General features: G+C 38.2%; 1 protein-coding gene across 5 annotated transcripts in view; it reads left to right on the plus strand.

Annotated features, from left to right (window-relative positions):
• SEPTIN7 (septin 7) overlaps positions 1 to 15,657 on the plus strand; it is an 82,464-nt gene that overhangs the window by 46,807 nt on the left and 20,000 nt on the right. For all 5 annotated transcript variants that reach the window (XM_042806399.1, XM_032988847.2, XM_042806397.1 and 2 more), the window contains 3 exons: positions 7,746 to 7,852; positions 14,082 to 14,182; positions 14,772 to 14,906. In XM_042806399.1, coding sequence (XP_042662333.1) covers positions 7,746 to 7,852; positions 14,082 to 14,182; positions 14,772 to 14,906 — 343 coding nt within the window. The remainder of the gene's footprint in view (positions 1 to 7,745; positions 7,853 to 14,081; positions 14,183 to 14,771; positions 14,907 to 15,657) is intronic.

The following is a 15,657-nucleotide window of genomic DNA, read 5'->3' on the forward strand; positions in this document are numbered from 1 at the left end:
ACTGTATATGTCTCCAGAAAGTAAGTCCAGCTCAGCTGCTTTCTCTAGGTGTATAATTGCTCTAGACCGAGCAGTGGTGGTCTCAGATGTATGCTTTCTTAACCTTAAAGACAGCATCCTTCTTCAGCATCTTTCCCAACTGCTTTTGTTCCTTCTGCTTTCATTTTGAAGCAATATGAAAAATGATGGTTTTTTCCTTCTCTTGTGAAGGCTCTTTATTTTGGCTTTGTCAAAGCCTGTGAAAATTCAAGGTATATGCTGGCTATGAGGTTTAACCATAGAAGATTCGTTGTCCTTGAGGTCTGCAGCTTCTGTCATTTACAGCTGAATCCCTTAACCCAGTTATTTTCACAGCTTGTGCATTCAGATTTTCCATGTAGGTCATTCTTGACAACATCTTGCTTGTAATGTCTCTGAAACTGCATTGCAGTATGACTACAGCTTGATCAGACATAGGAGTTTTCTTTTAACTAATATAGGAAAGTGAGGTAAGCTTTGGCAAGCCTGGGCTGCATCTGCTAATTGCATACTTGTAATTCCATGCAAGTTTGGATGCTGAAGCCCAGGTTGTCACATTTCAGCTGTTGTTGGTACTAGATACCGGTGAACCAATGCTGTAGGATGTTTTTTTCATCTGCAGTCATGTTGAAGAACTAAAGACAAACTTGTGATTTTGGTTCTTTGGTTTTACTAGACTAGACTTTTTTTTTTTTTTAATGCTGAAAACTTGCTTCCTTTGCCTCATGTTTAATTAAGCAACATATCCTATTTTAAATGGCTATTTTGCAGACATGCTATTTATGAGGAGCAAAGCCTATATACGTAATTAGAACAAATATGACTTTCTTAATGAAGTGCCACAAATTCTCTGACTTGGGAGTTGGTGGTGGTATTTTATTGCAGAGAAGAGGTCTAGTTTTAAATGCAGATTTTTACATTCACCCTCACTTCTTTTTGGAAACCTGTAGATTTGACTTACCTCATCTGTCTGGTGTCTTCTCTTCCTCATTTTCCCATCCTCAAGCCCCTCATGCCCTGCTTTGCTGGACTGCTTCTTGCCTCACTGTGCTGCATTATGAATTCTAGCGCAAGTGGTGAGTTGGGACCATTTCTTCTGGCAGCAGCCAAAATCTCACCTGTGAATTTAAGCCAATGTTTCATGGCCATTTTAACCTGTTGGTTGTAGAAAGCTAGAACTGTTACTTCTTTGGGGGGGAAATAATAGTACTTGAAAGATGCTATCTAGAATCTGTTACAATAATTTTCTGAAGTACTTCTCTTCCCTGCTTTTAATGGATTTTCTTAATTATTTAAATGGCACCTGTGACAAGGATGATATGCCATTAGTCTGTCCTCACTCACTGCACTTAAATTTTGCTCTAAAAAAGTTAATTGAGTTGTCTTACTATATCCTGAATGTAGAAATTTTGTTGCTGTTGATGCAGTTGCTGATAGGCAAAAGTGAGCTTATCACTGGTAGACTTCCCTGTTCCTCTGTTTTGCTAGGATTAAGCTTTGTGGCTCTAACAGATCTTACTTCTATATTTCATGCTCCAAATTCAAGTTCTATAATGGTGGAGCTTCGGCTTTATTTCCTTTATAAACATCTATAAAATACAAAGTTGAAATTTTTGCGCGATTTCACATGACACCATCCTACATGGAACTGTAGATATGTGGGAGCAGTGGTACATGTAGCACATTGCTGCTTCCACCCCTCTTCCTGATGGGTTTCATTTAGATGTTCTTGTATGTTTAGCAAAATGATGTTTTATATTTTGTAGAGCACTGAAGGCAGGAACTAGCCTTTACAAAAGCTTCTAAAGTCAGACTTAAAAGCATCTTGTAGTATGTTTTCTGTGGTCACCTACAATGACATGGCAGGGCATCATTCCCTCTTGGTGAGAGGACATCATACCATTTGATGCAGTTCAGGCTCTTTGATTATTCATGTAGATTCCCTTCTGTATAAAAGCAAAATAAAGGTGTTACAGTGCTATCAAAGCCATTGCATATTTGCATAAAGCTGTCGTGCACATAAACTGTGAATTGTACAAGGATGAAAGAAGATTAAATGCATTATTTTTTATGTCTTCTGACAAGCTTTTTACCCCTTTGAGTCACCAGCATTAAAACGATAGGATTACGTTTTAAGCAAAGACTATCATAATAATTAGAATTTGTAAAATTGAAAAAAATCCCTGAAAAAACTGGCTCACCTGCTAAAAATGAAATATGCTTTGATGTACAGATTCTGTATATCTAAGTTGTGGAGAAGTACATAATTTTTTCTGTTGAAATTGATCCCATTGTTAATAAGTCTTTGGAGATATCAAATGCACTAAAAATCTGTGCTCACTCACATGAGAGAAGAAACGTGTTGTTGGATATCTTCATTCTGATAAAGCAGTAAAGGATCTGCAGCTTGTTTATGACTATCAAGGAACTCTAAATACAGATTTCAATTTAGAATGCAGTGGAGGCTTTGAAAAAAATTGTGCAATTTGTAGAAAACTCTTTAACCCTGGGACATATGTTGTCTGATAAGCTACAAGCTCCAAAGGGATGAGTTACCATCTTTCATCCACCAGTTATAAGCAGTTAACGCACCTTCTGAATTTTCAGTTCCTGCCATTCTCAGTTAAGAGATAGAGCAATGGAGACTTGGGTCACCCTTTGAGCAATTTAACTGAAGTCTTATTTGCTGTGATGCTGCAATTGCAGAAAGTTTTTTCCATGTGGGTGGGTGGTTCCTGGGCAGTACTGTAGTCCCACCCAGAGCTTGGGAAAGCAACTGGAAATCCCTTAGCACAGATAGCACGTGGCCACATTCCCAGTGGTGTCATTGACTGTCACAGGGCATGAGCATGAAATACTATTTGACTGATAGATAGTCAAGTAATTGTTAGTGAGGAGTACAAAAGCTTCTGGTGATTTCTGCAAGAGTAACTTCTTTTTTTATTTAATGAAGAGGCAGGAGATAAAGCATGCAGAGAGCACACCAAGAATGTTCACTATTCGTTAGAGATCTTGATCACTTGATATGTTCTATGAGCCCATGTGTAAGTTCATTAATCGAAGAATGTAAGTCATGCTTTTAAGTTCATGGCTTGAATTTTAGAAAAAGAGATCCTAAAAATACAGTAGAATATTGATCCTGGATTTTGAGAGTGATGTGGTGGCTAGAAGATAGGGTGTGGTGCATTATCAGGAAATGTAATACAAGAATCAGAAGATAGCAGTCTCCAATTGGAATTACATATAAAGCTGGAAGCTGGGTTGCACTGGTCAGTGTGTCCATTTCTGTGGTAGGTATCTGAGTAAGAATGGTGGAGGCTGAAAGACGGAGGAGGTTGGAAATACGCCACATTCCCAACATGCCACAACAATGAACAGTGAAAAAGGCATCATCATTAAGATTTAAGGATAATAATTCACTTCTGTTATCATAGGTAGGAGATGCTTGCAGTTTAAGTTTCTTTGTAGTACTAAAGTCCTAGCAAGAGCTGATAGATAGAAGTTGAACTGAAAAAAACCCCATGGATTAAACACTTGCAATTTAGCTGAGCAGACTTTCTAACTGGTTATCACAAATTAGGATTTCTGGTTCATTTACAGGGAGTGATTTGGAAATGAAGGTGAAAGATTTATATAGCTCAGTTGAGAACAACCTGAGTTACTTATTTTTCATCTGTGGTGCACTGTTTTCCCCCATTCCCATGGATTGCCCTTCATTGTTCCAGGTTTTTTTAAAATTGTTAATTCTCTGTATTTATCTGCTTTAATGTTATTTTGGACACTGTTTACCATGGTTTATGAACCATTCCAGTGGTTGGTGGTAGTCTCTTCTGAGCCTCAGAAATGTGTTCGAGATATAAAAGTTGAATGTGGTGGTGGTGGTTGTTTTCTGTCTCTCATGTTACAGCTAGTCTCATCTGTGGAGAAGAAAAGGGAAGTACTTGATCAGTGTTTCCTTCACAGAAGAAGAAATTTTGCTATGCAAGATTAATTTTAAATGATGTGCCATGGGCCATTTGTATAAAGATGCTAATTGACAGGTTATTGTTAACCTGAGTGTATAAGAAAAGTTCCAATATTTGTATAGCTATTTAGAAATTCATAGACTCGAAGAGTTGGAACATTTCCTAGCCATGTAAGGGCTGACAAAAGATTGTCCTCTGCAACACTGACAGGAATATGTTAGTAAAAGTACATGCTTATTTCTACCAACAAGAGCAGCCAGCTCCATGTATTTGAATTTGATTATAGAGGGAAAATAACTTGAGAAAATGTTGAAATTTTGAAACATTAATTTGCTGATAAACATGAGACACAAAATAATGAAGAAAAAGAGCCATGTATTGGTTCAGAAGAACTTGAAGCATATATGAAATGTTTAGTGGGAAAGTGAGGGCAAAGTAAAAGCAGTAGCAGGATAGCAAAAATAATTAAACTCTTGGATTCAGGATTACCCTGTAAAGTCAAACTGTTTTTTTGTTTTCCTTTTGAAACAAAACATTTCATGCTGAAAACAGAAGATAGGATACTTCTAAAAATCATTCACTCTAAATTAGGTAGCTAGATCTAACTGCATCATGATGCACTCAGAGTGATTGAAAGTTACTGCTGCTGAAATGGTTCTGTTGCATCCTTATGCCACTTCAGGTGGAAGAGCAAAGTCTCATCAGAAATGCCTACTGAGAGTCAGAAGATGCACTTTATTTGGGATGCGTCTCTTTTTTCTTGTTAAGCAAAGCAAATTACACTTGTTTTCTCTGTTCTCTTGTTTGTCATATCCATAGCCCATTGCATCTTTGGAAGCTGCATTCCCAGCCTTTCCAGTAGGGAATTCTTTCAGGGGAACTTGGGTTGAGCAAGCTTCTACATGGGAAGAACAGAGGGTTTTGTTTGGGTTTGTGGCGTCTTTTTCTTACCGTATTTCTAGCTCAGATCAGAGTATTTTAATGTGTCCAAAAAGGCTACTAGAATTGTTCAAATACCCTTGGTTTCTTTAGTTCTGCTTCCCCTGCAGTCAGCAGAGAAATTCCTGTTTGATTACAGTGGAAGCAGCATGACTCCCCATAGTACAGTATTGAATGTTCCAGTTATGTTTTTTACCTACAGTTTCAGTGTAGTTGCTTTATTTGACATTATAGCCTTTTACAACCATCATATGTGTTGACTGTTACATGGCCTAAGCACGTAACTGCACCCAGCTTTGGTCTATTGATGCAAGCTCTTACATGTAATACCTCAATTACTGGAAGCAGTCTAAACTGTTATAATCTGCACTGGCTGATTAAAGTTAGCATGGGTCAGGGTATCTAGGAGGCTGGGCACTTTTGGGAACAGGGCGGTACATATATATCCTTAGCATACTTGTATCTTCACTAATTTCAGCTCAAAACTGCCTTCCTTTCCTTGCTACTGTAAGGGCGGGGGGAAACAAACCTCAAATCAGTCAGGGTGTAATGCTTTAGCAGTTTAGGAGCTACCTGGTAGTGAGTGCCACATCTGCAGGAGCCATCTGGGCAGAGCTGCTGGTTTTCCATCACATTCTTTCAAAGTTGAAAAAATCTTATTTCCATATATTGAATTTCAATGGCAACTTGATAAGCACTGTGATTCTGGGGAGAAGTGGTTGTTCTGAGTGTTTTCCACTTTAGTGTGTTAAGACCAGCAATAACCCTAATAGAAGGGAGAAGGGACAACCCTTTTTGTATAATCAAGTAGCATCTGGTACACAAGTCTTTCTTCAGTGGTGCAGTGGAGAGCCTTTTGCAAGACTGCGGTCAACTAAAAGATGTTCTCTGAAAGACTATGAATTGTACATTGCAAAATTGGAGCCCTCCTCTTGAGGGGTTCAGTAGGACTAAAACCTCTTCAGTTCAACTGCAATGATGTACGCATCTTTAGCAGAGTTGTGAGATGGAGGAGGTTAAGCTTCAAGCAGGCTGCAGCTGTGAGGTTGGAAAGCTGTGCTTTTCAGAAGCTGCTTTCTCTTGCAGGCTTGATAGGGAAGCCTCTCAGCTGCAGCTGACCCTGCCCTAAAGATCTTGCAAGCACAGAGGAGAAGACGTGTCCCTTGGAACCAGACGCTTTTAGGCACTGCATTTACTGCGTAGTTCTGTAATATTTTACTGCATCTGACCACAGGAAAAGGCAAAATCTGCCGTGGTAGTGATGGAGCTCTTGTCAGCAGGCCCGTCCCTTCTGGCCCCCGAATAGCTGTTGTGTTGGGGTTAGTGTTCCCAGCACTGGTATCTCAAGGTCATAACTTGAGTATCTCCTTGTTTCTCGGCTGCCTCAGCCCATCTTCCCAGCTGTAGCCAGACCCGGTTTGCAGCGTGGATTAGCTCATCTGTCGGGCAGGGTGGGGTTTGAAGAACAAGCACTACTAATAATGTAGCCAGCCTGCAGGAGCTCTGGTTGCAGTGTTTCATCAGCTGCTAATCCATTTACAGTGTAGCTAATCAGATTGCTCTGCTGGGCACGGCAGAGAGGTTGTGCTACACCATTGTAATTGAGACGGCCGATGTGTATAAACTAGCTTGCGTATGAAATCAAGCTGGCTATTACAGTGGAGACAAGGTCTTGTCTATTGAGGTTTGTAGCTACTTTTTGTTTTGTATCTAATGATTACTTGCGTTAACCCAGGACCTTTATCTCAAGAGAAGCTTCAAAACTTTCTGAGTTTAGTCTCTAAATCAACCATTAGTTGTTGGGGATGGAGGGATGAGCAGGTTAGGTTTTCTTCTTTTCAAAGTGTGGGGAGCGCAGCTCATTCTCCTCCCTCAGTGAAAGTATGTAGTTTGCACACAAATTCAGTAGTTTAAGAGCAAATCTCTGTATGACTGTTTCTGTTTAGGTCTACATACTAACAGCACTGCATATGAAAATTTAAACAGAAAGCAGAATTTTCATATACTTTTTCCTTTAGTTCTCATGCGAGGGTGAATTGTTGTGTTGAAGTAATTTCTTTACAATAGAAAACTAAGTAAAAGACTTGTCTTTTTAAATACTGTAATAAGTAGTTGAGCTGAAATTCTTGCTCCTGTCTCTGCAGAGCTATAAACAGAGGGTAATATTTGCTGTGGGAATTATAACTGTATTTGCTTGGATTGTCATGGCAATAGTGTCTTCAGATTCTTTAGCAAGACTGACTTATTGTTGCTCATGAACAAATTACCAAAAAAATAAACAAAATCCAATCCCCCATTCCCTTCCCCAACAACAGAATTCCCAGGCAAACCGCATAGTTCTGAGACTTCATTTTAGCTATTGTGGCTTTAGTAGTTAGACCAAACTAACTTCAATCTCACCCTCTCTTCCCCCCCCCCCCCCCCAATTCTCCCTGACAATAAGACTCTCAAATAATACTTGAAATAAATGAGGTAGCTTAATCTGCTTTGACATTGTGATAGGCAGTCATACCAGGAAGACAGCTTGTTTATAAATTTTAATGTGGGTTAAAATCATCTTTGTGTGTTGTAATGGGAGCAATGATGAAGTACTAAATGCATTCAGTACTTAATGTGATCAGAAAAATAAATGTCTAGGATCCAGCAGTGACAGTTGGATTTGCAGGGTCTTCCTTGAAATTGGAAAAGATAGATTCTCTAAGTCTTTGAGTGCAGTACGTGTTTTCAGGTACTACGTTTCAAAAGGATTGGAAGTGTAGATCTAAATGTTCATACTTGGTGTGATACTCCTGGTTTTACTGAAACTGTTCTGTTTTCTTCCAGGTGAATCTGGACTGGGAAAATCAACATTAATCAACTCATTATTCTTAACAGAATTGTATTCTCCAGAGTATCCAGGCCCTTCACACAGAATTAAAAAGACTGTACAGGTATGTCTGGGGGGGAAAAGCTACCGTTTGAACAATGTAACTTGCAATTTAGTAATGTGATACATTTGTCACATAAGCACCTATATTTCAAATAACTTTAGCCATGATGTGAACTACTAAGAAATATTCAGTGTGTCTTTCAGTGTACCTTAGCTATACAAAGCTTCCACGTTCTGAAACTTGTAGCCTGCTAAAGTGTGGGAGCCCTAAGGTGAAGTACTTCTTGTGTGCTGCCTGTACTTTAGAAACCTCATACGGGTGCAGTCCTGTTCGGAAGCGGGATGTTTTATTATCAATTAAAGTATTGAGTATATCCGTAGAAATAGGTAGATATGCACTAAACCCCCTGACTGTTTCAGGCAGGCCTTTAGAAACCATGTATTAAAGGATTTGACATAAATGTAAGCAGGTAAGGTATAAAAGTATCCACCAATCTTCTGCAGCCTGGATCCTTTGTGGTACATTTTTTGCCTATTAGAAGTTGTTACTCTGAAACGTACCAGGGACTGGGGTGAACCTGGTTTACTTTAGGTACTAGACTTACACAGGCAAAGATGTTCCTGCAAGTGCATGATACAACTGAAATACTTACTCTAAGACTGGAAAACAGAAGTTAATCCATTTGTTTTGTGTAATAATTTGCTGCTAATCAATTACATTTTATCTCAAGAAAAGGAGTGCGTGTTTTGTATTATAAAAAGATTATTAAAAAACCCCACCCAAATACGAAGAAATAATTTAATAATTACTTGGGTGGTTTAGGAAATCATTATGTTTCAGTATAGTATTTTCTGCCTCCACAGCTGAAGAAGGATGCATGAGCTCTGTGCATCTCTTGATGCACGTTAGACACTTGTGAAGATCGCTTGTGATAATTATAACCTCATACAGATGAGGACTGAGGGTGCTCACCACTGCTGCTGTTGTCCAGCAGAGCTCCCCCAGCTGCAAAATGACAGTCTCAGACCTCTATAGCTGTGACTGAAGTGATTGTGCAATTACAGAATTGTCATAAAGTGATTAAGTCTTGTATTGAGTTAGGAGGGTATGCAAAGTGCTAAGCAGAAGCTGTGAAATTGAGTATTTTTTCTGTTCAGTGGAATTGAATAACTGTGCTCCAGTGCTATGAACCTTACTGTTCTGTGAGGCTTTTGGTTTGTTTGGGGGTCTGGGAAGGCTTTTTTAATCCAATTACAGAACCCTAAATAATTACCACAGAGCTGGGAAAAAGTTATGTTCATACTAAGAAGGTTAAATGACGTTGCTTGTCAGTTAGCTCAACGTCAAAGTCTTGAATACTAATACAAAATGCATTTGTCGTAGAATATCAATTTCTTGATTTGGAAGAAAGCTTCTGAACATCCTGAGCTTGATTAACAATATATTAATTTTTTTCTAAGCTTTGGTCATGTCTATTAGACTATTTTATTTGTTTAATATAAACCCATAGTGACTGACAAAACAGACATAAAAGCTTGTTAGTAGGAGTATTTAATGATTATTTGTATTAGAAGGGTTGAATTTATATACCTGTTTCAGAGATGTTAAGTGGAATGGAGAAGGTATGCAAATAGTTAATTTCTGGTATAATATACTTACTAATAAAATAATCAGTCACTGTTAGAAAACTAAGTTAGACGGATGACTTTTTTTATTGGAGAGGTATAGTGTGATTTCATTACTGTGGATTATGCATTGGTTTAGCAGAAGCTAAGCCAATTCAGGTTATGTTCACTGAATTATAATTTAGATAAATTAACGGTGGGTTGGATTCCCTGCCATTGGAAAATTTTTCTTAGATTGGGAAAAATCATAGGAAGAATTTACACACAGACTAACCAAAAAAACCTCAACAAGACATCTTTCAAAGATAACTCAGTCCCACCCTGGCTAAAGGTGGATCAGTGTAAGAAAAATTAAACTGTTTGCGTAGCTTCTGGAATCTGAGTTAAGTACTTTCATCTGTTGGATGGCAAGATTAGATGATCTGTTTATCCTGACCTTTTTTCTTCTTCGGAGATGGTTTGATGTTCATGAATTTACTGGTTGAAGAAGTAGCCCCATACTTTTCAGGAAGCTTCCTTTTTTTTTTTTTTTGTTCTTAACGTAATGGTGAAAAAAAGAAAAAGAAAAAAGGGCTTGAGCAGAGCCCTGGCTGAAAAGGCACTGTGTTTTTTTTTCCTGCTTTGACTATGTGGGCTAAAGCTTGAGGGTGGCCAAGAGCTAGCCAAAACAATTTTCAGTAGTGAATTGGGGTCTATCATGACTTAGCGAATATGATTGGAATAAAATATATTTAAAGACAAACTTCCCCCTTAGAAACTGTTGCTTACTTAATCTAATGAGTATTTTTTTTGTTTCAGTATACTCATAGTGCACTATTGGATACTTGCTATGGTGAACGAAAAAGCAGTAAGTGTAGCATTTTAAGAAGGAAACTGAAACTGTCTTATTTCAGTGACAGTGTCTAAGTGAAGATAAAATTGTTTCCCCCTACAACCTAAAGCTGTGTGCTAGCAGCTGTGTGTATGATGTGGCGGTGATTCCAGTCAAAAAGTAGATCTAAGAATTAGAAGTGGGAGTTGCTATTTGGATCCATGGGTTTTGTACTCTTTGCCAGTATAACCCTTTTCAAGTAGAGAATGTCAGGGGTTTTGCAGGGTAGAGACAGGCCACCAGAGCATCCTAAAGTCTTGGTGCTAATAATCACCTGATCTTATATGGTGGGAATAACTTACTGATCAGGAATTGTATGCGACTCTCACACAGATAAATACAAACTGTGGTTTGGACTTGAAAACAGTTGCAGTTTGAGGTTGGTTTGGGAGTCAGGTTCTTTGTATTAATTTAATGGAAAACCCAGAAAAAAAAAACATTAATTGTAAGTAATTTGATGTCAGATGAATTCAAAGGAAACTTTTTCAGAAATGAAGGGGTATAAAATGTGTTTTCTCTGATCACTATTTGACTGTCTTAAATAGAATATGGTAAAGGCTTGTTTATTCCATTAAAAGTAGTCAAGCTGTAATAAGCATCATGTCATGAATGCTGTGTAGTAACTGCCAACGAGACCCGTGTGACCCACTTGACTGCAGTGCATGGGAAAATGGCCGTTTGGAGGAGACTTTTACTGAAAAGTTTTAAATTCCAAGACTTGAACTAATGTTTTCCATGAATCCCTTGGGAATACTTGTAAATCAGATGATAGGATGCAGTTGGATGCTTAACTATGAATGACTCTAGTTTACAGTGATTTTCTGGATCTTTTCCAGATGTTGCTGCTTTCTGTGCCTATGACCATGTATGGGCACATCCATTTAGCTTAGAAAAATGGAACTTTACAGAGGCTTTATGGCAGGTTCTTTACCTACTGTCTCTTACCAGCAGTCTCTACTGCTTACACTGTATGATGGATATGGTCTGATTGTGGACAACACAAGCATAAGATATTTAATTTGATCAACTAATGTTTCTTGTTGTGTAGGTTTTTGAAAACAGTGCTCTGATAGCGAGATACTTAAATGAATTTATGAAAAGTAAGAATAAATGTAAATCCTCACCACCCAGTAAGGTATTAGTACTGTCTGCAGAGATTCAGTTACTGCAGGCCATTTATCAGTAGATGACTTCACAGATTCAGCCACACTTATATTTTACGAGCATACAGAATCAGGAAAAATGTTTGGCGTGGCATTTCTGAGGATCTCCTGACCTTCCTTTTCCTTTGTTATAAACACATGTACAAGATAATGTTTTATTAATTGCTTCTTTTGTAAAAGCATTCCACTGTGAGTGCTTAATAATTTAATGGTTCTTGCTGGGAATTTTTGTGCTGGAGAATAAAGCTGATACCTTGTAGCTCTTGGCAAGAATAGAGCTCTTAACATTATCATCTCTAGTATTTTGAAAGTGTTACGAGTTTCTTATACTTGCAGAGAGCTTGGTTATAGGAGGGCTTTGTGGTTACAAAATGCAAGATAGCAAAAAGAATGCAAGGAATCAGAAATTAATCTCCTGTGTGCTAAAGCTTGTGAGTAGTAAACTGTTGACTGTGTCGCTAGGGATTACTGTCTGGAGTTGGGGCATTGATTGTGTACAATAAAATTTCTCTGTAGAACTCCCGAGGGGGCAAAAAATACATTCACCACAATTAAAACATAAGGGTTTTTTAAGCACTGCATGTATTCCTAGGTTCTCATGGCTTTAAACTGGGCAGTTTTGGAAGGATAGGAGTTATACAGTTAGAGAAAGGATAACTTGGTGGTGTCTTAGGCAGGCGTGTGTATTCGTGGATTTTTAAATTTCTTTTTCTTATACCTTCCTAACATTGAAGTAAGGCCTGCTCAAGTAGGAGACAATTATGTGGCCTTGATGTCCACCCCAACCCGGATTCTTGTGTGGCTAGCATCCAGGGAGCCCAGTGTGGGGAACTCTTGTGTTAGGAAGTTTCCGTACTGATATCTTGGGGGTCTTTTTGTTAAACGAGGAACCAGCTCATGATGACAGCATGACAGCTATAGTGTAGCTGAGTTAATTTTTTGAGACCTAGCAGTGAAAGGGATTGATCTGGCTCTAATAGGATCCCTACTGATGAGTAGATAAAAATAGCATCCTGCATACTCAGAGGTTAAATATGGAGCTTTCTTTGCAGTATTCTGTGTTTCTGTATATTCTCTTCAGAATTGGAATCAGTGTTTTGATTGTGTAAGAGATACTTAGTTTAACTTTCTGCAGGGTGTTCATTTATCTTGTAGATTTACATTGCATCACATAACCAGGGATTGCAAAGTGTTTACAACAAGGTTCAGGTGTGGCTGTGAGAGAGTATATTTCACCTAGCTATAACTAGGGATGTGCAAGTGCTTAAGCAGCGTTGGTATGATCTCTCTCAAACCTTGAGCTGGTCGAGAGACCATCCAGATAGGATTTATTATCCATTTTTCCACTCTCTGGAAGTTCATTATTGAATGTTCTTGCAGGTGTTCACCTAGTTAAACATAACTTTCTTTTCTTTCCCTGGTTAGGGTTCAGGAGGCTTAAGAAGTGTTAAGCAATGAGCAGCAAGGTGGCATCAATGTCTGCCAAAAAGTGTGTGGCTCTGAATAAATGGCTTGCAAGGCTCTGAATAAATGGCTTGCATGGTTGATTTTTTGAATCCATACCGAGAAAACGGTGTCACTAGTGATTTAGTAGAAATTGTCTTACTGTCGGGGAAAAAACTATGATTAAATGTGTGAGCAATTGGAAAGAGCCAACAGGTAAATGTGTGTTTGTCATTTCTTACTGCTGTGGATCAGACTGATATGACAGTGGTGTACAACACTTTCCTCAGGCAGATACACTTGAATTGGCTTTATCAGTAATTACTCAGGTATTAGTAGAAGGAAAGGGGTAGCAGTCCGTTTGCTGTTTAGCCTGAATTTTCTGTGTCATGACGTGCTTAGTCTGTTTGATGACATGCTTCGTGCAAGCTGGCTGAGCTGTGCTGAGCTGGGTGGTCACAGCTCGAGGCAGGCGTTCCCACACCCAGATCTTGCACCATGCCTTGTGCTGATGCAGTTCCCTTCTGAGCCAGGTTTCCATCGGTGACCTGAGCTAACAGGAGCCAATCCATTACGGTCATGTGAGGTCTAGCTCAGCAGATTGCAGCTAGATTGTATTACTTTCCAATAACAATCTGTTTGTAACAGGAAACCATCACTTTGTATGATTCCTTTCCCAATCCCTAGCTGAAGAATAAAAGTATTCTTAAAAATACATTGACAGGATAAGAAATGAAATGTCTAACATGCTTGGGGGGGAGGATTAGTTTTGAAAAGTGTAATTTTCTTGGAGGTGACCAAAGTTCACAGTTCTATCAAGTATAATGCCTGGTTTATCAGAATGTCTGGATATCTCAGAACATCCTTTTCTATATACTGGCATTAGTATTGTTGGTTAGGTTTTTTTCCTGTTTCAACAGGGGTTGAAATATTAAGATATCCTATATACTTAGATGGGTTCTTTTATCACTGACTTTTTTAAAATTATGACCCTTCTTTTATTTAAAAAATAATGAATGGTTACCACATTTTGGGGATTTAATAAGCAAAACCAAACCCAGTATCCCTCTGAAGCAGAAAAGTTAGCAATTCTTTGTCAGACTTCTTATTCATTAAATGCTTTTCCCAGTGTTTAAAATGGGTGACTAAATTGCTAAAAATTTAATCTTACCTTATTCATTTTACAGGTTGAGCAGTCAAAAGTTTTAATCAAAGAGGGTGGTGTGCAGTTACTACTTACAATAGTTGACACACCAGGGTTTGGAGATGCTGTGGATAATAGTAATTGGTAAGACATTCTTTGTATGTTCTCCCACAATAATCATGAATTGTGTATTGTGTGTGTGAGAGATACACCACCTTATGACTTCTTTTTAAATGCATGCTTCGATCTTCAGTTAAAGTATTAACACTTTTTTAAAGTTTTCAGTTAGCTGAAAACTTTAACTACCATAGTTCCAAATACCTTTATAACTCAATTGAAACACTATCATCTTTTCTCTTTAAAGTGATTGGAACATTTGGGCTCTATGCATACATGCAGTGTGCAGAACCAACTTCTCTGGTGTCATAAAATGTAACCAGTAAAAGTATTCCTTTGGCTACTGTTAAGTGTTCTATTTAATGCTATTACAATGAAGGTAATTGTGTTTGAAAGGGTTTTTCAGTGAACTCACAGATTGTATCTTCAGAGCTATGCAACCCATTGTATGTTGAGGAGCTGGTCACTTAAAATGTGCTGTGTTGAAGTGTCTTAGTTTAAAAAAAAAAAAAAAAGGCAAGCCATGGGAAATAGTGTGTATCTATTTCTTAGCAAAACCAGACTTTTTTACATAAATCATATAACTTACAGGTTTTTATTCATGTAACCTCTGCAGTTGGCAACCAGTTATCGACTACATTGACAGTAAATTCGAGGACTACCTGAATGCAGAATCTCGAGTGAACAGACGTCAGATGCCAGACAATAGAGTGCAGTGTTGTTTATACTTCATTGCTCCTTCAGGACATGGGTTCGTATTAGTGTATTTTATGTTTCCTTTCTCTGCCTTCTATCTCAGATAAACATCCAAATTTGACATTCTTAGTTATGTAAAGTTCCAAATAGGATTTTCTTAATGGCCTGCAGACCATGCTTAATTTCAAAGATGAGCTTACTTTGGCTTGTCAGACATCAGGAAGCCAGACAAGGAATAAGTTAGAACACCAGAAGACATGATTGCAGCTTAATTACATAACAAGAAAAACAGTATTAGAACAATTAAAAATACGCAAGTGTTTAGAAATGCCAGATCTATTTGTGATCTATATGTCTTCACATTAGAATGAGATACTGGTTCACACGTCAAGCAACATGATTTTTCCATTCCATTCTTCCTCCCTCCTTCCCTTTGACTTTAATGATAAACTGAAGATGGGAAGTTTCTTGCATCCTTATAATCATGCTTTAGTTCACTTGGGGTGTAATCTTTTGTTTAGTGACAATTCCAATATAGGCATCCTGGATTTTTTCTGTTATTATGCAATCTTCCACCCCTGCATAGTTTTTAACTTGATCAGACTTCTATCTAGTGGTAGAGAGAGAGAACTGCATTTTCAGGGTGTCTTAGATGCAGATTGACTGTATCTGAAATTGGTTGCTTAGCGTTTTATCATTGTATTATAACTGATTAAATTTGTCAGAGACTCTTAAGTTATAGCTTCAAAACCTGAAGGAGGAGAAAACAAGTAGCCCATTCCATTGTATGGGTCAAAAGTAGTAAA

This window comes from Tyto alba, unplaced genomic scaffold (genome assembly GCF_018691265.1).
Source record: "Tyto alba isolate M040663 unplaced genomic scaffold, T.alba_DEE_v4.0 Super-Scaffold_46, whole genome shotgun sequence".
Classification (NCBI taxonomy): Eukaryota; Metazoa; Chordata; class Aves; order Strigiformes; family Tytonidae; genus Tyto; species Tyto alba.